Source organism: Lotus japonicus, chromosome 2 (genome assembly GCF_012489685.1).
Source record: "Lotus japonicus ecotype B-129 chromosome 2, LjGifu_v1.2".
In the NCBI taxonomy this organism is placed as follows: domain Eukaryota; kingdom Viridiplantae; phylum Streptophyta; class Magnoliopsida; order Fabales; family Fabaceae; genus Lotus; species Lotus japonicus.
This window is the reverse complement of record NC_080042.1, coordinates 68268096-68289252: the sequence shown is the minus strand read 5'-3', so window position 1 is coordinate 68289252 and position 21157 is coordinate 68268096. Positions and strand designations below refer to the sequence as shown.

The following is a 21157-nucleotide window of genomic DNA, read 5'->3' as shown; positions in this document are numbered from 1 at the left end:
TTAGAATATAATATAAAACCATTAAAGTGGCCCTTACCCAATAGCTTAAGCTTTTGGGATAAGTGGTTGTCTAATATGGTATCAGAGCCTATCCTAGATCCATTTGTTGTGGAGACCACCCATATTTGGGCCACCCGTTGTTGATCCCACGTTCCAGTCTGTTCAATCCTGGACGTGAGGGGGTGTGTTAGAAGTCCCACATTGGCTAGAGATAGAGCCAAGATAAGCTTTATAAGGGTAGTGCAAACCCCAACTCTTGAGCTAGCTTTTGTGGTTGAGTATAGGCCTCCCGATTTCTAACATGTCAAATAACCACTTAATCCCAAAAGCTTAAGCTATTGGGTAAGGGCCACTTTAATGGTTTTATATTATATTCTAACACGCCCCCTCACGCAAGAGCCCTTTGGGCTTGAAGCGTGGATAAAGGCACATGCCCACCTACCATGTGCTTAATTAAATTCCACTTTTTAATTAGAAAGTGAGGGGAGCAAGGATCGAACTCTAGACCTCTCGGTCATAGAGGCTCTGATACCATGTCAGACAACCACTTATCCCAAAAGCTTAAGCTTTTGGGATAAGTGGTTATTTGACAATTACTTCCTCTGTTTTCTTTAAGAATCAATTAATTACGTCACACATTTAAGAAAGCTAGTTAGTTTTTTACATTAAATTTATTTTTAAATATTATTAAATTTTCTAAATTGTACTTAACATACTTATTTTAGTTACTTTCCATCACTAATGCATTTCCATATTTCCACATTTCTTTATTTTTGGATACCACATTATTGAGTTAACAATTTAATAAAGTGGGTTTGTATTATTGTGGGTTTATATGTTTGCTTGTGGGGGGTTTTGGAAGGTTTTTTTGTAGTGGTTGAGCTTGGTTACTGTACCCATGTTGAGAGGGGTTGTTTCTCAACATTATCTTAATATAATAATATTTATATATATTTTATTTTCGAAAAAACAATTTAATAAAGTGAGAGAATATATAATAGAGAATTTCAGAAACAATGGAAGAGAGATGGAGTGATGTGCTACTTGAGGCGTAAAAAGAGAAGTAATTCAAAAGAGGGAAAATGATTGTACATTCTAATAAATATAGTAAATTATTACTTGGATTCAATTATGTGTTATTGCAGGGTATTTATTTATTTCACTTTTTGTCACTTTTCATTTTTTTTTTAAATCTTTGGATAACTATATGGCTGATTTTAGCGCGGAATATTTTCACTTTCTGCAATGAGATGTGGGTGGAGAAAATTTCTTTTACTGCTGACCAATTGATAAATGCTGACATACTGGCTTCTACACCACCTTTAATTTAATTTTATGTGATACTTTAAAAAAAACATATTTTTGGCAAAATTATTCATAACTGAATCAACTTCATCATAGATAGTTGGAAAAACAAATCTTCATTATAGATGTGTTCAATGAACTTAGGAGAACTAGTTGATTAATTTTTTAATCTCTCTCTAATCAGGGGGTACTGAGATATAAGTCAAGGCCGCCTTAATCTTGAAACTAGAACAAGGTTTCAAGATTAATAAAAAAAACCGCCTTTATCTATATGTCTGCTATGCATACTAGGGCTAGCTTGACATTTTCTTCTTTTCTTTTTGGCATATTTTTCATAGTAAACAGACAAAATGAGTGGGCTCTTTCTGTAGTTTAATGTAAAATTGAATTCAACAAGTATATTGTTAAATAATTTTTTAAAAGATACTTAATAAAGTTTACTATCTTTTTATTTTAAAATTTATTTAACTATGGTGTGTATCACAAAATGATAAAATATTATTGCATATTTATTTAAAATTCATTCACGTGGTCAATTTGCATATTATACTGTTTAAAACTTGTGATTGCTCAGGTATAGCTATGCATGAAAAAATTGAATTGCACAAATTTTATCAAGATGCTAGATTATCAATTATCTTCTTAGTTCTTAACCATTAAAAAAAGTTATCTTCTTGAACATAATATAAGAAGTACTAAACATTAGAAAATAGACATGAGGAACTCAATGTAAGTTTTCTTCTTTAACATATTAAACTGATCTGGATAAAAAAATGAAGATAGAGCATGATTTTTCTCATTTTTGAAAAGAGAACAAAAAGTGATCCAGAAAGAGTGGGCGAAGAGGTGGGATGGAAATCTTTCTCTCCTCCAACCATGTCATGTGGAAGCCACCATTTGTACGACGTTGGTGTAAGGTTATTAATGTTGACGTGGCACGGTGGCAGGACCACTGAATAACATGTACTATGATGTGAAGCAGTAATAATGTAAATATTGATTAGAGATCTCAGAAGGGGAAAACATTGGTTGCTGCAACACGTTATTTTGTTGGAAATTAAATGATCTTGTTGGAAAGCTTCCAAATTCATAATTTGGACATTGTTTTAGAGTACATCAGGGAAGGAGCCACTTTCATAGTATATGTGTCTTATTGTTCACGAAAGGAACAAAGGGGGCTAAGCTCCTGCTCAATCGGTAATGGACTGTCCTTGTCAAGTTTTGTACATTATATATATCGTGTGTCTTTAATTTCTATTCTAGATGCATATGTTTATATAAGATGGCTTATAAGATAAGAATTAAGGTTTTCACACTCAATGATCCTTTAACTAAGTAGTCGCTTGCAGTCCCTCCTTAATTATGTGTTTGGATGTAGAGATGAAAATGAGGGAAAGAAATATGAGAGGAAAGAATATAGGAGGAAAGATTATTAAAGGAAAATAAGGTGATTCTTAAGTTGGTTGTCGTTTAGCCATTTTCATGGCAAATGTGGAGAGAAAACTGACCACGAACGGTTGGTGTTAGTTTTTCACTCATTTTCCTTTTTGTTGGTTATCCAAATACGAAAAGATAGAGTTTTCCATGCAACCATTATTCATCCTGTCAAATACCCCGATCCAAACACAGTGTAAGTGAAGTCAGGGGAGAGGGATTGGTTGTTTCATTCTCTGGAATCATTATGCTGTTGTGGATACTCATACATAATTAACAGTCGTGTCTTTAAAATAAATTGACTTATTGAGCCAAAATTTAGGATGGCTGTTAGAGTTTCACATTAGCTAGAGATGTGACCAATCAAGTGCTTATAAATAGTAGTGCAAACCTCAACTCTTGAGCTAGCTTTTGGGTTGAGTTAGGCCTCCCTAATTATAATATGGTATCAGAGCCTATTCTAGACCCGTTTGTTGACTCCCCATATTTGGGTCACCATTTCACTCCATGCTCCATACGTCCAACCCTGTGCGTTGTTAGAATTTTGGGTGTGATAATCTTGGATAACTTCGAAAATCGTGTTTGCACACTTTCCGAACAAAGTATTTCGACCCTATTCTTGCCTGGGTTCACGAAATCCTTGTTGGGATAATTTTGAAGATCAATCTGCTTCTGGCAATAGAGAACAGATCAGAAAGTAGAGAGTGATTTTGGTTTTGTTTTCTGTGTAGTTTTTCCTTAGGCTGCAAGCAACCTTACAGCGGGACCCCAGCCAGGGGCTCCGCCCCTTGGACCCCGGTTCGTATTCGCGGTCAATTATGCGTTGGCTCACCGAGCGTGCACTCCGCACTAACCTGACTCGATTCCGAGCCTAACGCGTAATTGCATCAGCCTATAGTAGATCACATTACTACTAAAATACATTGATGATTCTAAAATCACCAACAAATCCCCCCCCCCATTTTAGTGTAATCCTTGATCTACTCTGTTCATAACACACAGATATAACGATCAAACAAATGCATAAATGAAAATATCTTGCGATTGAATTTCCACTTTAGTACAAATACACATTCCAAATACTCGAGAATCGGGGTATCTTTAAAGATTGAACCCGTCAACCCATTTGAATATCTAAAGATACTGTACACATATGTTTCTACAACACTCTACTATTCATACTTGACACTTTGCAAGCCATGTGTCCTTATCCAATAATAAGCATATAGGAAGCCAAGTCCAAGCTTCATGAAGCGACAAAACTTCATGCTTACATAGGTGATCCTTTTAATCTTGCACCTGCATTTACAATTTTTCAAAAGAACCATTAAGAAGATATACTTCAACCTAGCCATCACTCGCAGGTCTGAGCACATACCTTGGGAAGATAAACGCAAGTGCTCCAATCTCTAACTATGATCTTTCCACATTGAATTCAGCTTCTAACGTTGTATTAGAAGGGAATTGGGTATAACATAGGTAGTAGATTTAAATGGACTTTAATCCCATTCCAATTACCGACTTCTTCACTAAGTCTCTAGCTAACCCCTTCGTCAAGTGGTCAGCTAAGTTTTGTTGCGACCGAACAAACTCAATGGATATCACCCCATTCAAGATTAATTCCCTAATCATACTATGTCTAACACCCAAGTGTCTAGACTTTCCATTGTACATTTGACTATAAGCCTTGGCCAATGTGGCAGCACTATCACAACGGATAGAAATTGGTGATATCGGTTTAGGCCATAACGAAATCTCATATACCAAGTTTCTTAACCATTCCGCTTCTTTACCAGCAGCAGCTAATGCTACAAACTCTGATTCCATTGTAGAACTAGTTATACATGTTTGCTTCTTGGAAGCCCACGAGATGGCACCTCCCCCAAGCAAGAACACCCAACCACTTGTAGAGGATGAGTCTTCAACATTATTTATCCAACTAGCATCCGAATAACCCTCTAATACCGAAGGAAATCCCACATATGACAATCCATAATTCATAGTACCCTTCAAGTACTTGAATACCCTAGTTATCGCATGCCAATGATGTCTACTAGGATTACTAGTAAATCTGCTCAACTTTCCAACCGCAAAAGCAATATCCGGTCTAGTGCTAATCATAGCATACATCAAAGAGCCTATAGCTCTTGAATATTCGAGCTGATCCACAGGTTTACCTGTATTTGGCATAAGTTTTTCACTCGGATCCATGAGAGTACTAACCGGAGAACAACTTTCATGATCAAACTTCTTGAGTATTTTCTCAATGTAATGAGATTGCGTAATTACAATCCCCTTATTCTCCCGTTTAATCTTAATACCAAGAATAACATCCGCTTCTCCCATATCCTTCATGGAGAACTTTGATGACAAGAAATTCTTTGTTTTATCAACTTGATTTTGGTCCGTGCCAAAGATCAACATGTCATCCACATATAGACAAATAATAACTCCTTTACCGGATGTATCAAATTTGCTATATACACATTTGTCATCTTGGTTTAGAATAAAACCACTAGACAAAACAACCTCATCAAATTTCTGATGCCATTGCTTCGGAGCTTGCTTCAGCCCATACAACGACTTAACTAGCTTACACACCTTATGCTCATTACCAGGCATTACAAATCCTTCCGGTTGCTTCATATACACTTCTTCTTCCAAATCACCATTCAGGAATGCTGTTTTGACATCCATTTGATGGATCACTAGATTGTGAATAGCCGCTAAAGCAATCAACAATCTAATAGTAGTGATACGAGCAACTGGAGCATAGGTATCGAAGTAATCAATCCCTTCCTTCTGTCTAAAGCCTTGGATTACCAATCTAGCTTTAAACTTGTCAATTGTACCATCGACTTTCATCTTCTTTTTGAAGATCCATTTGCAACCCAATGGTTTACAACCTGGTGGTAAATCAGATAATACCCATGTATTATTTTCCATGATAGAACTCATCTCTTCATCAATTGCTTCTTTCCAAAAAGCAGAATCTCGAGATTTCACAGCTTCATCATACGTTCTTGGATCCTCCTCTATACTATAGCAATAATAGTATTGATTATCAATCTGATCATTTGATCCCTCAACTAAATAAAATTGAAAATCCGAACCATAAGATTTAGGTTTTCTAGCTATTTTGCTTTTTCGAGGTTCGAGTGTCTCATTGGTACATCAGTTGAATGATCATCCTTTGTAGGTTCATCCGACTTAGATATAGGGTCCTTTGGTCTAGGTATAGAAGAGAAACAATTCTCATCAAATATGGCATCTCTTGATTCTATAATTGTGTTAATAGAAAACGAGTCATTAGGTTCTACCCGAGTCATTAGGTTCTATAACATAGAACCTATAGGCTTTGGAATGTTCAGCATATCCAACGAAGATGCAAGCTACACCCTTTTCACCCAAAGTTTTCCTTTTAGGATCCGGGAGTCTAACCACGGCCCTGCAACCCCAAACACGTAGAAATGTTAAGTTGGGTCGTTTCTTATACCAAAGTTCATATGGGGTAGTCTTGTTCCTTTTATTAGGAACCCTATTTAACAAATAGCAAGCCGTTAACATGGCTTCTCCCCAAAACCCTTCACTCAAACCAGAATAGGATAACATGGCATTCACCATTTCTTTAAGAACTCTATTCTTCCTTTCAGCCACACCATTTTGTTGAGGTGTATAAGGTGTCGTAGTCTCATGAATGATTCCTACGGATTGGAAGAATTCAGGATCATAATATTCACCACCTCTATCCGTACGTAATGTTTTAATCATCACATTCTGTTGCAATTCAACTTCAGTTTTATAAACTCTAAATTTATCTAAGGCTTCATCTTTAGAATGCAACAAATAAACATAACAGAATCTAGATGCATCATCTATGAAAGTGACAAGATACTTTTTATGTCCTAATGATGGAGTAGCATGCAAATCACATAAATCACTATGTATCAATTCAAGTATGACAGATTTCCTTGTTATGCTTTTAAAAGGTTGCCTAGTAATCTTTGTTAACATGCAAGTTTTACACTTTTCTACATTTCCATCAAAAACAGGAATTAAATCATCTTTAGACATTTCAAGCATTCTTTTATAATGTACATGTCCTAGACGAGCATGCCATAAAGAAGATTTAATAACATTCGAATTGGTCATAAATACAGAACCAGAATCATTAGGAACTCCATTCAAATTCATCATAAACATACCATTATTATAATATCCAAATCCTACAAACACACCAGACTTTGATAATACATATTTATCGGATTCATACACTTGCTTGTATCCAAGCTTATTCAATACAGGACCAGAAACTAAGTTCTTACGTAGTTTAGGAACATACAAAACATTAAACAAAGTAATAGTTTTTTCAGAACTGAATTCTAACACCACGCTTCCTTTGCCTTCAACAGGATCAAAGTGATGATCTCCCATGTAGAGGACAGATCCATCTTCCACTGGAACAAAATTCTTGAACCAGAAACGATCCTTGCAAACATGTGTTGTGGCGCCAGAATCAATCCACCACGCAATAGCATCATCCTGCACATAAAATGCTTCAGAAATTAATGAAACTGAATGTTTAATCAAAATATTCAAGTTATGAATTGATTTCTGACCTTGTTCTTGGGATTGGTCCTTAGACCCCTTTCCCGAACCACTTGCATTCGCGTTATCATGCTTCTTTCCAGAACGGCAATCCCTCTTGAAGTGGCCTGTCTTACCACACTTCCAGCATTCTAGTTTCGGTTTCTTGTTAGAACCGAAACTTCCTTTGTTGTTCTTGAAAGCACGCTTCTTTCCTTTGTTTTTGTTGTTATTGTTCTTACTACTCTCCTCGATCATATTAACCGAGGGACCAGCAACTTCTTTTCTTTTTCCCTTGTCACTCTCCTGCGCACTTAGAGATTCTTCTATGCGCAAGTGACTTCCAAGTTGGACCAAAGACAGTTCGTCTTTTCCATGCTTCAAATTGTGTTTGAAATCCTTCCATGAAGGGGGCAACTTGTCTATGATACTTGAGACATATATTGTTTCATCCATCTTCAATCTGTGCAGTGAATTGTCCAAGAATTCGTAGAAGTTCATTGTATTGTTCCATGACAGATCTTGATTCAACCATTTTGTAATTGTTGAAATCAGTCACCAAGAACTTCTTACTGGATGAGTCCTCTGCCATGTACTTGGCTTCAAGACAATCCCACAATTCCTTTGCAGATTCCACATTTTGATAAATATCGAATAAAGGATCAGACATACCGTTAAGAATGTGTCCTCTGCATATGTAGTCGTCATTCTCCCACTTTGATCTGCTTCTTATATTTTCAACAGTTTCTTCCTCCAGAAGTTCAGGAATCGGTGTAGACAGGACGTATACCACCTTCAATGTTGTCAACAAGAAATGCATCTTCTTCTGCCAGCGCCTGAAGTCTTGTCCTTGAAACTTGTCCAATTTCCCGAACTTAGTAGTCATCTCCTTGACAGCGCCTTCTCCAGCCATGATTATCAGAAAATACTTTGTTCGTTTGTTAGAATTTTGGGTGTGATAATCCTGGATAACTTCGAAAATCGTGTTTGCACACTTTCCGAACAAAGTATTTCGACCCTATTCTTGCCTGGGTTCACGAAATCCTTGTTGGGATAATTTTGAAGATCAATCTGCTTCTGGAAATAGAGAACAGATCAGAAATTAGAGAGTGATTTTGGTTTTGTTTTCTGTGTAGTTTTTCCTTAGGCTGCAAGCAACCTTACAGCGGGACCCCAGCCAGGGGCTCCGCCCCTTGGACCCCGGTTCGTATTCGCGGTCAATTATGTGTTGGCTCACCGAGCGTGCACTCCGCACTAAGATTTGAGTTAGATCTCCATAATTCTAATAATAACACACAAGCTTCTAAGATTTAAGCAACTTTATATTCTGTGAAGCTTTAATGCATTACGCGGTCGAGTGATGCGTATTGACATAGGGGTGTCACGACTTGAGAGATTCAAGTTGGCGAAGTAACTTAATGTGAATCTTTGAATTGCGATTGGCCAATCGATATATAAGGGAAATCAATATTTTCCTCCTAAAGCCCAAGTGTACATGTCCATTACAAGAGTGAGGCGGCCCTTATATGCTTGATTGTACCTTAATTACAATAATGATGAAGTGAGAGGGAAATGGTAATATAATTGATGTTAAGGGGTAGAATCATAATATTCTTCATTATGGTGATAAATTGTGTAAATTGTGATGTAGAGTCAGACTTGTTGTTTCTTGATCAACACTGTCCAATCAAAATGAGCAATTTTCCCGAACAGCTGGCACACAAGCTTTCAAGACTTCACTGTTGAAATCAAGTATTAGATTCAAGTCCCACATCGGAGAAGTCAAGGTAAGAGGGAGAGTTTATAAGGAGATGAGACTCATAAACCTAATGCCTTAAGGTTTTGGGTTAAGATGTTGTGTCCAAGATCTCCTTGGTGTTTCCCCTCGACCTTGCCTCATGGGTCCTCGCCGTGACTCTCCCCAACAGTGGTATCAGAGCCGATGGTTAGTGCGATCATGGTGACGGCTCCTTGTGTCGAAAGTCTTCCTAGCAATGGTGGCTAGGCGGTGTATCCCGTTGATGGATATCCAACGGCGGTGCAAGTAATTGAAGGTTTGCGCTTGAGATGGACTCACACTGGAGGGGGAGATTGTTGGGATGTCAAGTGTGAGTAAAGAAGTCTCACATTGGATGGTTAGAGGAGAGATGAGCACTTTATAAGTGAGAGGACCCATACACCCAATGTCTTAAGGTTTTGGGTTAAGATGTGGTGTCCAAGATCTCCTTGGTGTTTCCCCTCGACCTTGCCCCACGGGTCCTCGCCGTGACTCTCCCCAACAAGTGGTATCAGAGCCGATGGTTCGTGGGACCATGACGGCTCCTTGTGTCGAAAGTCTTTCTAGCAGTGTGGCTAGGCGGCGGGTTCCGTTAGCAGCGAACGGTGGTGCAAGGTGGATAGCTTCCGCAGACGGGAGGACCATGAGTGATGTGGTTGAGGGACTCACACTTGAGGGGGAGATTGTTGGAATCAAGTGTTGGAGTCAAGTCTCACATCGGAGAAGTCAAGGTGAGAGGGAGAGTTTATAAGAGATATGACCCATAAACCTAATGCCTTAAGGTTTTGGGTTAAGATGTGGTGTCCAAGATCTCCTTGGTGTCTCCTCTCGGCCTTGGCCCGTGGGTCCTCGTCGTGACTCTCCCCAACAAGTGGTATCAGAGCTAATGGTTCGTGGGACCATGACGGGTCCTTGTGTCGAAAGTCTTTCTAGCAGTGTGGCTAGGCGGCGGGTTCCGTTGGCAGCGAACGGCGGTACAAGGTGGATAGCTTCCGCAGACGGGAGGACCATGGGTGATGTGGTTGAGGGACTCACACTTGAGAGGGAGATTGTTGAAATCAAGTGTTAGAGTCAAGTCCCACATCGGAGAAGCCAAGGTAAGAGGGAGAGTTTATAAGGAGATGAGACCCATAAACCTAATGCCTTGAGGTTTTGGGTTAAGATGTGGTGTCCAAGATCTCCTTGGTATTTCCCCTCAACCTTGCCCCATGGGTCCTCGCCGTGACTCTCCCCAACATTCACAGTTTTAATTGCCTGAAGTCTTTGTAATGAGCTTGGTCTGTTTGTTAAAGTTTAAAGAATTCTTTATATATATAATCATATATATACCCTTGGTGTTCTAATTCCTTGATATTTCCTTCTTGTTCAGACTAGTGAACAATTCTTCATGCTTTTATCTTTGTCCTTTACATATAGGATATCCTTTTGTGTTCTAGATCGGGAGGGCAAGTTTCTTTTTAACTTAGTTCTTTACGCCCTCATGTGTTAATCTTATATTACCATATCATGTGAAAGATCTGAACTTTTAATTATTTTTCTAATAAAATCTTATGGTTAATATTATTTTTCGTACAAATAATCAATTAAGGGCCCAAATTTTATCAATATAGAATTAAAGACTCAAATCTTCAGGATCATGCGAGCATTAACACACGAGAGAATCCAATCCTTCTTCTTTACTAATTAAGTGTCTATAACTCTATATCATTTTGTATCATTATGAATCTGTTCCTATTTTCGTACATATCATATTTTAGCATAATTAATTTATAGGAATAATTATTTGCTGGTGGAGCTATTTGTACATGTGATTCATTATGTGAAATACATTGTCGTGATTCATTTTTCACTCATTTTCTATCTATATGAAAAGAGGAACATAGAAGAAAAATGGTGTAGGTAGAATATTACTCCCTCCATTTTTTATTATATGTTTATTTTTATGAAAAAAAAATTGTGTGAGAAAATTTATTAAATAATGATATAAGTGGAAAAAATTAACAAAAATTGGTTTTTTAAAACTACAAACATTTTAGATATTAAAAAAATACCTAAAATAACATCTTTCTGGAAGTAGCTTTATGAATTATGATCACATCACTGGAGTTATATAACTTTGGTCTCACCAATATTGTTCCTCCTGCCAATGTAGCATCAGCACACAGTTTCTCTGAGTCACCAACTACAGTACATAGAATTTACAATTTAGAATCATTCCAGAACCATTACAAGTGCTCAGATAACAATAACCAGCTAAATAACAACAACAAGAATTTAATGTAATTAATCAAATCAAATTCAAATTAAACTTCAAGTATTGGACGGTCATGATCCAATGGTAGGTATTATCCACACTCAGCATGACTGAGCAGAAAAAAGTAGCTTCACTTTCGCATGAAATGTTTAGTTAATACACATAAGCACAGTAACCTAACCCATTACACTATCTAAATAGGAATATTTTCATTATCACACACAAACAGAAAGAGCCTCACGGGCAGCACCAAACAAACAACAAGACCAAAGCAAAAACCACCAAAATTTTCTACAAGAAAATGTTTTTATACAGAAAAAGTGCAACCTGTCCTGTGGTTCAGATTGTCTCTCTTTACATGGGTGTCAGTGGAAGGACCCGTGACCAAATACTCTGTCACTGCTTCAACTTCCACCTAAAAGGCCAAAATTATGTGACCATGACTAGTATATAAGCCATGGCAGGAACCAATAACTATACAACCCTTCACATTCCAAATACCATTGTTCACCTTTCTTTTTCATTTCACATTCTTTCTGAGAATGTCAAACTTGCATTGCATTTTCAGCTTGTTAGCAGTTCTTCTTCTTCTGATGCAAAATCCCAGTGGAATTCACTGCCATACCAAGGGAATTAGGCCACGACGTTCTGTAGGGAATGGGCTATCGAACAATATGTCTAGAGTACTGGAATCAGAAAAGCAATTCATGAAATGGGTTGATTTTGTTGGTAGCCTCAAACATACAGTTTTTAAGGCTGCAAAGAATAAGCTGTTTGCTTCTTACACTTTGTACGTTGATAAGAATCCTGCTGCTGGAGATTTTACATCAATTCAAGAAGCCATTGATTCCCTTCCATCCATCAATACTGTCAGAGTGGTCATCAAGGTCCATGCAGGGGTTTACTCGTGAGTACTAATAGTACTATTAGCATGATTTGATGAGCATATAATTCATTAGAATCAATTCTGACACCCAAAAATTAGTTATAAGTTCTCGTCAGAATTGATTTTGGTTTATAGTCAATTATAGAAAGATTTCACCACATGCTATATATTTCTTGCACTTCCAATTGAGTTATTGAACTCTACCACATTCATGTCCTTTTGCTTTATACCCTTTATTTTTTGTTGTGGCATTTTCAATAATTTCCCATTTGTTCATCAAATTGTGTGTTTGGATTAATGTAGAGTACACAATTCAAAGTGTGAAAATTCTAAAAATAGCATTATTAGGCTTTTTCACTCAAAGTGATTATGTAGCTTGGAAACAGGCTACAAGACATGGATTTTGGTGTTTGTCTGCATTTGGGATTATATTATGTGTTTTTTTAGTTTGCTCTTACAATGATGTTGGAAATCGGTAACAAAAACAGTTTATGTTTGTTCTTTTGTCTTTTTTCTTCTTCCAAGACTCAATCATTCAAATTCCAAGAATTGGTGTTTGACTGAAGAAGATTTTGTAGTTGATGAACCTTCCTCTCTTTTAGCTCATGTTGCATTTTGCAATTTTTCCACTATCTTAATTATTGTTGAGAATTGTGAACTGCATTTGAATGGAATTCACTGATTTTCTCCCTGCATTTGTGTGTGTATCATGTCCAGGGAGAAAGTTTACATTCCCCCTTTGAAATCTTTCATAACCATAGAAGGAGATGGTGCAGATAAAACCATTGTTCAATGGGGTGACACTGCTCAAACACCAGGCCCTCGAGGGCAGCCACTTGGAACATATGGCTCAGCAACTTTTGCAGTGAACTCACTCTATTTTATTGCCAAGAACATCACATTCAAAGTATGTAAACAAGCCCCTTCTTCTGCTTCAACATAAATTTGGCTAATTGACTCCGGTCATGTTTGGATGCACAATAAAAAACCATGATGTACCGAAATCTTGGTCGACAAAACCAACTTTGCTTAGCTTTTGCTTTTGTTCACCGTAAATTTAGATTCAGTGTGGTTTTCTACAGTGTATTATAACATGCATTCTATCTATGTGTGGGGTTTACAAGAAATTAATATTGTGAATACAGAACACTACCCCTGTTCCTGCACCAGGAGCAATGGGAAAGCAGGCAGTAGCATTCAGGATTTCAGCAGACACAGCTGCATTCCTAGGTTGCAAATTCTTAGGAGCACAGGACACACTTTATGATCATTTGGGCAGGCATTATTATAAGGATTGTTACATTGAGGGTTCTGTTGATTTCATATTTGGCAATGCTCTCTCACTCTATGAGGTTAGATATTCTGTCTACAATTAATAGCTCTTAGCTTGAGTTATATTTTAAATTGCTTTTGTGGTTGCGGTTGCGGCAGTATCTCGGAATTGCACATAAATGTTGGGTGTTGCAGCTGCAATTATGGTCAGATGCCTATGAGTAAACTTCAAAACTCGTTACATTGTGGCCGCAATTGCAGTTGCGGACCGAAATTTAAAACTTCTGGATGTTGAAGAATTTTTATTTGATAATGAAATTTGTGACACTAATAGTACTATACTATAGGGATGTGAGGTGCATGCCATAGCACCAAATACAGGCGCACTAACAGCTCAAGGAAGGAGCAGGATGACGGAGGACACGGGGTTCTCATTTGTGAACTGTAAGGTCACGGGGTCAGGGGCACTGTACCTTGGAAGGGCTTGGGGTCCCTTTTCAAGAGTGGTCTTTGCTTATACCTATATGGACAACATCATCATTCCCAAAGGCTGGTATAATTGGGGTGACCCTAACCGTGAAATGTAAGTCCATTTTCTACCCTCTCGTCTCTTTCTCATTGTCACACATATATGGAGTATATGTTGAGAAGTCTTACATTAATTATAGATATAGTTTAGATAACTTTCATATATGGAAATATAATCTTCATTTCTTGTAGCTGAAGTCTAATATGCTATAACTACTCTCTCTAAAATGATACTCAAACATTTCTACTGTCATCTAAAATTGATTGGTTTTACTAAACCAAACACACACTAAACATTTTATGTGAAAAGAATATATGAGTCAGTTCTGTACTTTTGTCTACTTCTGAAGAACTTTAACCCCTACTGCACTATGAGAGTGAGAATGGGGCGGTGCCACTCATTGGATATCTTAATTATACTGTCAAGTGTCAATGTCTATATATAGAATAAGGAATTACAGGACCAAATTAACTTCATGTCTCTGTTTGCTAATATAGATAAGGCATATATATAGCCGCATGCATGCGCATAGCTTGACACAATATATCTTGTTATATGCTTGACAGCTATAGTATAGAGTATAGGCACATTGGCATGCGCATTAATTGAGTTGGTACACATTTGTTCTAATGTTTTTATATTTTATTAATTGGACCCATCACCACCACTACCACCACCAGGACTGTGTTTTATGGACAGTACAAATGCACGGGACCTGGAGCAAGCTTTGCAGGGAGAGTCTCATGGGCAAGAGAACTCACTGATGAGGAAGCTGGACCTTTTCTTTCACTTAGTTTTATTGATGGGCCTGAATGGGTCAAATTTTAGTTTCAATACAACCACACAGATTGTTTATTGATTTAATTAGGAAAATTTTGATGTGTACATGTAATAATATATTATGAACTCTAATATGAGAGCAATAATTCATGCATGCTTATACTAACTTGTATCTGTGACAAGCATGCATGGCTGATATTATGAAAGATATGAATTTATAATATTTATAATAAAAAGTTAAATTAAACATTTAACCAGTTTTATTTAAAATTTAGTAAAAACATCATTATGAATTGCATTATATAAAAATAGGAGGTGTTAAACACTCACTTCGATTCAAAAAGTGAATAAAACTCTACTTATAAATTAGAATGATTATATTTTCTTGTTAACTCAAGCGGTACCTAAACAAGAAAAACAAATACATTATACATGTATAGTTTAGTTTCATGACATGTTTATGTCAAAAAAAAAAAGTTTCATGACATGTTACCATCATTTGGAATCCATCAACACCGCTGCAATTTTGGGCTTGTACCCGTTCAGCCCATTTTGTCCTGCGCATTTTAAGAGCCTAATCTGTCAGCGACAGACAAAAAAAAAAGCCTAATCTGTCTTGACCACAAAAGTGGAAGAGCCAAATCTCTTAAAAAAAACCTGGTTCTCCCTGCTCATCTGTAAAAAAATTATGTTATATTTTTTTTATTTTCAAAATGATGTTATCTTTGATCTATACTCTATTGTTAATGGTGCCAATTTCATATTTTAGTCATTACTATTTTGAACTCGTGTCATACACCGCTGGAATATGAAAGATACAAATTTGTAATATAAAGTTGAATTGAACATGCGTCCGTCATAAAAACATTTAAATTTAATTAAATTAAATCATGTTAGAAACATCTTTGTGAACAACATTCATTGTCGTTGAACCTGTCTTTCGTTCATCTATCAATTGCAAGAATTTTTAACCCTTGTTTGCTTGCAATAGTAGCCTTTTCAAAATTGAGTTTATAATTATGCTTTGTAGCTCAATTCTATATGAGCCAATATTTGCACCTACGCCAAAATGATGAAATTGATAAACTTGTCATTCTTGAAGATATTTGTAAAAACCTTTCACAATGGTATAGTCAATGGAAGCTTGAATTTTACAACTTTGAAAAAAGTAAAAAAAATTATAAAGAGATTGAGAAGACCGTATGATTAAAAAAATTAGAAAAATAAAACAAAAGAGAGTATCAAAAGAACATTTGCATCAGGTAGAACCATCTCCATAATATATAGGACATTGGGATCCTTAAAACATGGAATAGACCAAAGCCGAATGATTCTGACTATGAGTTTTATATCCTCTCAGGTCTGTTACTTTTGATATTTTGACATCATATGAGTGTTAGATGATTACCGTAGATAATGAGTGTTTATAATTTCAAATTTTAACTTTTTATGTGTGTTTCTATTGATAGCCCGCTTAATGGGATGAACTTGTTATTATTGGCGGATGCGATGGGTGTGGCCTCTGTGAGGCCTTAGTCTTTCGTTCACCAAAAAAAAAACATTGATATATAGAAATTTAACTCGTGACATTTGATAATTTTATTTTGATATTTAATATCAAAGTCATTAAGCTATTATTGTTTTATTTGATTTTAGAAATAATCAACTGAACCCCAAAAAATTCCACACGCTAAACATCGAAAGAAATTTAACATTTGAGGTTTATTTCGTTTTAATTTCAAAAATAATCAACTGAACCAAATAAAATTTCATACGTTTAACATTGATTCAAATATAGCCCTTGAATTTTTTTTTATCATTTAATTAATATTACAGTTGAAATTGAATTGTGAAGAAATGGAATAAATGTCCTATATATTATCAAAAAAAAAATATTATGGAGATGGTTCTGCCTGATATAAATTTAACATTTGAGGTTTATTGCCTTTTAATTTCAAAAATAATCAACTGAACCAAATAAAATTTCATACGTTTAACATTTGAGGTTTATTTCCTTTTAATTTCAAAAATAATTAACTGAACCAAATAAAATTTCATACGTTTAACATTGATTCAAATATAGCCCTTGATTTTTTTTATCATTTAATTAATATTACAATTGAAAATTAATTGTGAAGAAATCGAAAAACCAAAGTTGTATCATTATTTCTATAATAAATTATGTTCCTATCAATTTGGGATCAGAGCACCATCCAGGTACTGTGGTTCAAATTGAATTGTGAAGAAATGGAGAAGGAGATAGCAAGTAACAAGAGAGGAAGAAAGGCTGGAAGGAAAAGAGAAGACTTCATTGACCTTCTTAGAAAAATGAAAAAGGAGATCGCATATTCGAGAGAGGAAATTGCACATTAAATAAAGGAAATGAGAGAAGACACAAGGAATATCAAGAATGGAGGCAAAACAATTTCATACGTGGGATTTCAAGAACGAGTTCTAGGTTGAATCTCGGAATCCGGCGAACGCAATTGATGAAGGTGCTAGCTAAAGTAAGGAAGTGGAAGATCAGGAGCGACATGGAGATCAAGCGAGATTCAAGGAAAAAGCCACTTCTACCGGAGAAGTCTGGGACAGAAGTGATGCGGAAAGACTCGTTCGCAGCAGCAACGGAACACACCGCAGCGGAAGCGTCACGAAGTGAAGAGGAGGTTGCAACAGTGGTGTCACAGAGTATCGCCATGACAGTTTGCTTGTTGACAGAGAAGGGGGAGAAAGATGGAACGAATATCATGGCTTCCTACCGGCAGTGGCAGAATGGTTCTTCAATGGAAGGAACCCAAGAGTGTGACCTTCAAAAGGGGGAATTCATCGCTTGGGCCCAAAATGCTGATTTAGAGTTCGACGTGGAGAGGAGGCCGTCGCGGAAACAGCCGGACTTATGTCGTTGCAAGACAATGACCATCAATCGTCCGCCGGCTAAGCCACCAATGACCAGACCTCTTTGTCGGTGATCCCAACACCTTGGGTTGTATTCCATGTGATTTGGTAACCGCCAAACGACCTCCGACAAAGCCACCTGATTCAGGCTTCCTTCGTGTAAGAACTGTTAGAAATTTGTGGGCAGAATGCAAGAAACTTTTCCATATTATTACCTTGGGGACAAAGTGGATCTTTTAGGGCGGGGTATTGATAGGTTGTTGTGTGAACTGTAGCGCATGAACAGTAACTAGCAGAGCAATTATGAAGTTATTATTTAATTATTATTAGTTGGGTAGTTTTATGATTACAGCAGTTAAGTAACTGCTATGGTTTGAATTGAAATTGTATAGGAGTGGTTATAAATAGGAGTTATGTAAGATAGTTGGAATTATTCACAAGTGATGTGTTTTGTGGGGAAAGACTGGACTTTCGAATTCCAGAATTAGGAGAGACCGACCAGAATTGTATCATTATCTCTATAATAAATTCTGTTCCTATCACCCCATCACTAAATTTTTTAAATTTTTGATAAATCACACTAATTTTCATTGAAATTAACAATAAAACCAATAAGCAGGTTATTGCTTTAAGTTCCTCCTCCATTCCCCACTGTAATCTCTTTTGGGAATTGTTTTTAATAGTTACTAGCCTACTAGTACTACAGCTGAACTGAAATTTCACTATCACCAATAAAAAACACTGCTACACTGAAAATTAGAAAAGAACAAATAAGAAAGCATGTAGGGAGTTTAAGGCAAACTAATGACTCTTGCATTTGGTTATACTGATAATTATATGAAAATTCAATTGCTAAACAATCTCACTAGACAATGTGGACCTTCTTATTTCTGTCCTCCTATTTTGTCTTCACACTCCCTTGTTTCCCAACACCCATGCATCTCTCTGCACATTGGCCATCTAGGGGCACAGAAACAGAGAATTTAGTACTAAACACTGTGAAAACCAAAGAGAGCTCATGAATCTTCTTAAGTTACCACACACAAAAGTGGTTTCTGTCTGCCTCCCTTCAAGATCCTGTGGATTTCTGAAGGTTACCCATTACAGCATTCTTAAAATCAGTGACTTCCTGAACCTGTGAACAAGAAGATCTCTGCTGCATTCTAACCCCACTTAAACTGTTCCTAGATTCCATCATCATTTCACTGAGGGAAAGTCTCTTCTTTGGACCTGGTTCTGGCCTTTGCCTTGGAGCACTATGAGACCTCAATTTGGCCTTGAAAGACTGAGTACTTGCCATGTAATTGGGAAAATTCCCATATTTCCTTAAGAAATAGTTGTTATCTCTCTTTGGTGTGCCACTACAACTACAAGAATGTGTGAACCGTGGAGTGCTATGTGCTGTTGTTGAGAACCTGCATTCTTCTTCCCCTGTTAACCCCCAATCAGAGTCATGGGAATTCCTCTGTTCTGGTATGGATATTGGAAGGGAAGAGGTAAGTGCTTGGAATGATGGGTCATCACCAAAATCTGATTTTGACATGTTAGTTCTGCGAGATCTTGACTTAGACCTGCCACTGAAAGAATCCACTTCCACTATTTTGGGGCTCCCATCAATACTGTTAATTGTAGCATCAAAACAAGATGACAATCTTCTACTGTGGATTGGACCTGTGCACTCACTCCTAGTGTCATCAAATCTCTCCTGCAAATCAATTAGTTAGCTTAGGACAATTTTAGCTGCCACAATACAATTGTTGTATCAGTATATCATCTCAGTGTTTGTTTGGATCAACAATCGTCAACATAATTGATTCTACTAAATTTGTGTACAGTATATGCGAATCAAAATAATGTGATGTTTGAATACCTTTATGAAAAATTTGGTTTTTGTTAGCTGATGTTATGAAATTCAGTTGTAAAATCTTGAAATTGATTATGTTTAACGCATAAACAATGTTATGGCGAGTAAAATTGATTCTTGACCTATGAAATTAATGTCAGCCCATCATTTTCCTAGGTAGAATTGATTTTAACCAAATAGAATTGATTATTTTGTAGAGATATATAGCAATACCATGGATCTTCGTGCTCGGTTTTGAAGTCTACATGCTTCATTCTTTGTGTTCATGAGCCTGCAAGATTTCTGAGACAGAACAGTAGATTGAGCTCTAACAAGAGCTTGCATACTATGCAGAGTTTCTTTTGCTTGCTTCCTCACTAAATACCCTCTCACAAGTGCTTGTAACTTCACCAATCCTTTTAAGGCTCTCAGTGCTTTCTTTGCCTATTCACAATCCAAAACAAAAACTCATGTCAATTGTAGTATTCCACATCAAATTCATGAAAATTGAAGCTAAAAAGCCTACAATTTGCATCAACAAATAAAAAAAGGAAAAGTTTTGAGCTTGTGATTTGGATAAAATAAGAAAAAGCAAACTTAATTACCAGGTATCCCCTGAACAATGTTTGAATCTTAACAGCAGCACACATCTTCTCATGACCACCACCACCAAACATGGTTCCCCTTCCATGACTTGTGAGCCTAACCACCGCCACTGCAGCTTGTGCAGCAGCCACGGCAGCATCAGCTGCTGCTGCAGTGGCTGCAGCCACCGCAATGGCGTGCTTGTTCTGCTCCTTTTCCCTTTCAGTGTGGAAAGATTGTAACCAAGAAGCTTCTGCTGGAGAAATGTTAGGTGGAATTGTAGCTGAGGTGTGAAACAAGAGTCTAGAATTACTCTCAGAAACAGAAAAAGAACCATTTTTCATGTTCTTGGGGTCTTTAGAGTTTGAGCTTTGTTTGTGTTGTCTGTTTTCTTTTATCCCAAACAAGCGTTTGAGCCACCTTGTGACTTTTCCCATTGGCTCACTGAGAAGGGAACCCCTGCAAGTGTCACTGAAACAAAAGGGTCTTGAAATAGTGAAACCTATGGCTATAACAAATGTTGAGTCATGGTTTTTGAGACAAAAGCAAAAGGGTCATGGAACATTGGAGCTCACAATTTAGGCCTCTTTTCATTTCCTGGAAAATGGTGAAACATTGTGGTACTGGACTACTGGTTTAATGAATGCATTGTGGAGCTCACAAAAGCAAAAGAAGAAGAAGAAAAGGAAACATTTTCAATGTGAATGACTGATGTACTATGTAATTTTATCGGCGTTCGTACAAATTAAGGATGAGAAAAGGGACAATATTTGTTAATTAATAATCTGTCAAGCTCTCGTGAAAATCTGCGTTACATGACAAAAGCATGCCGAATGGAACATGCAAATAACTGGAAAGCAGAACAAATAATGTCAAAGAAATTGAATATATTTGAGATAACTTTGTGGGGTAGTTTTAAAAAGGGTTAATCATCATATTAGTCCTTGTCTTTGTCTCACCGTCTGAAGTAAATCCCTCCCCGGAAAATTTGCAAATTTGGGTCCTCTCGT

At 36.9% G+C, this 21157-nt stretch overlaps 2 protein-coding genes across 2 annotated transcripts; one reads left to right on the top strand and one right to left on the bottom strand.

The window, feature by feature from the left end:
* Positions 1-11785: 11785 nt before the first annotated feature.
* LOC130739039 (probable pectinesterase 53) lies at positions 11786-15073 on the top strand. The gene is made up of 5 exons (XM_057591253.1): positions 11786-12264; positions 12961-13150; positions 13389-13595; positions 13863-14098; positions 14725-15073. The coding sequence occupies exons 1-5, from the start codon at positions 11900-11902 to the stop codon at positions 14870-14872; spliced, it is 1146 nt and encodes a 381-aa protein (XP_057447236.1). The 5' UTR covers positions 11786-11899; the 3' UTR covers positions 14873-15073.
* Positions 15074-18430: 3357 nt separating this feature from the next.
* LOC130739038 (protein IQ-domain 26-like) lies at positions 18431-20935 on the bottom strand. Its single transcript, XM_057591252.1, has 3 exons — positions 20168-20935; positions 19797-20006; positions 18431-19424 (listed from the first exon to the last, which is right to left on the bottom strand). Exons 1-3 carry the CDS (start codon positions 20582-20584, stop codon positions 18789-18791), a joined length of 1263 nt encoding a protein of 420 aa, XP_057447235.1. The 5' UTR covers positions 20585-20935; the 3' UTR covers positions 18431-18788.
* Between the last annotated feature and the right edge of the window lie 222 nt (positions 20936-21157).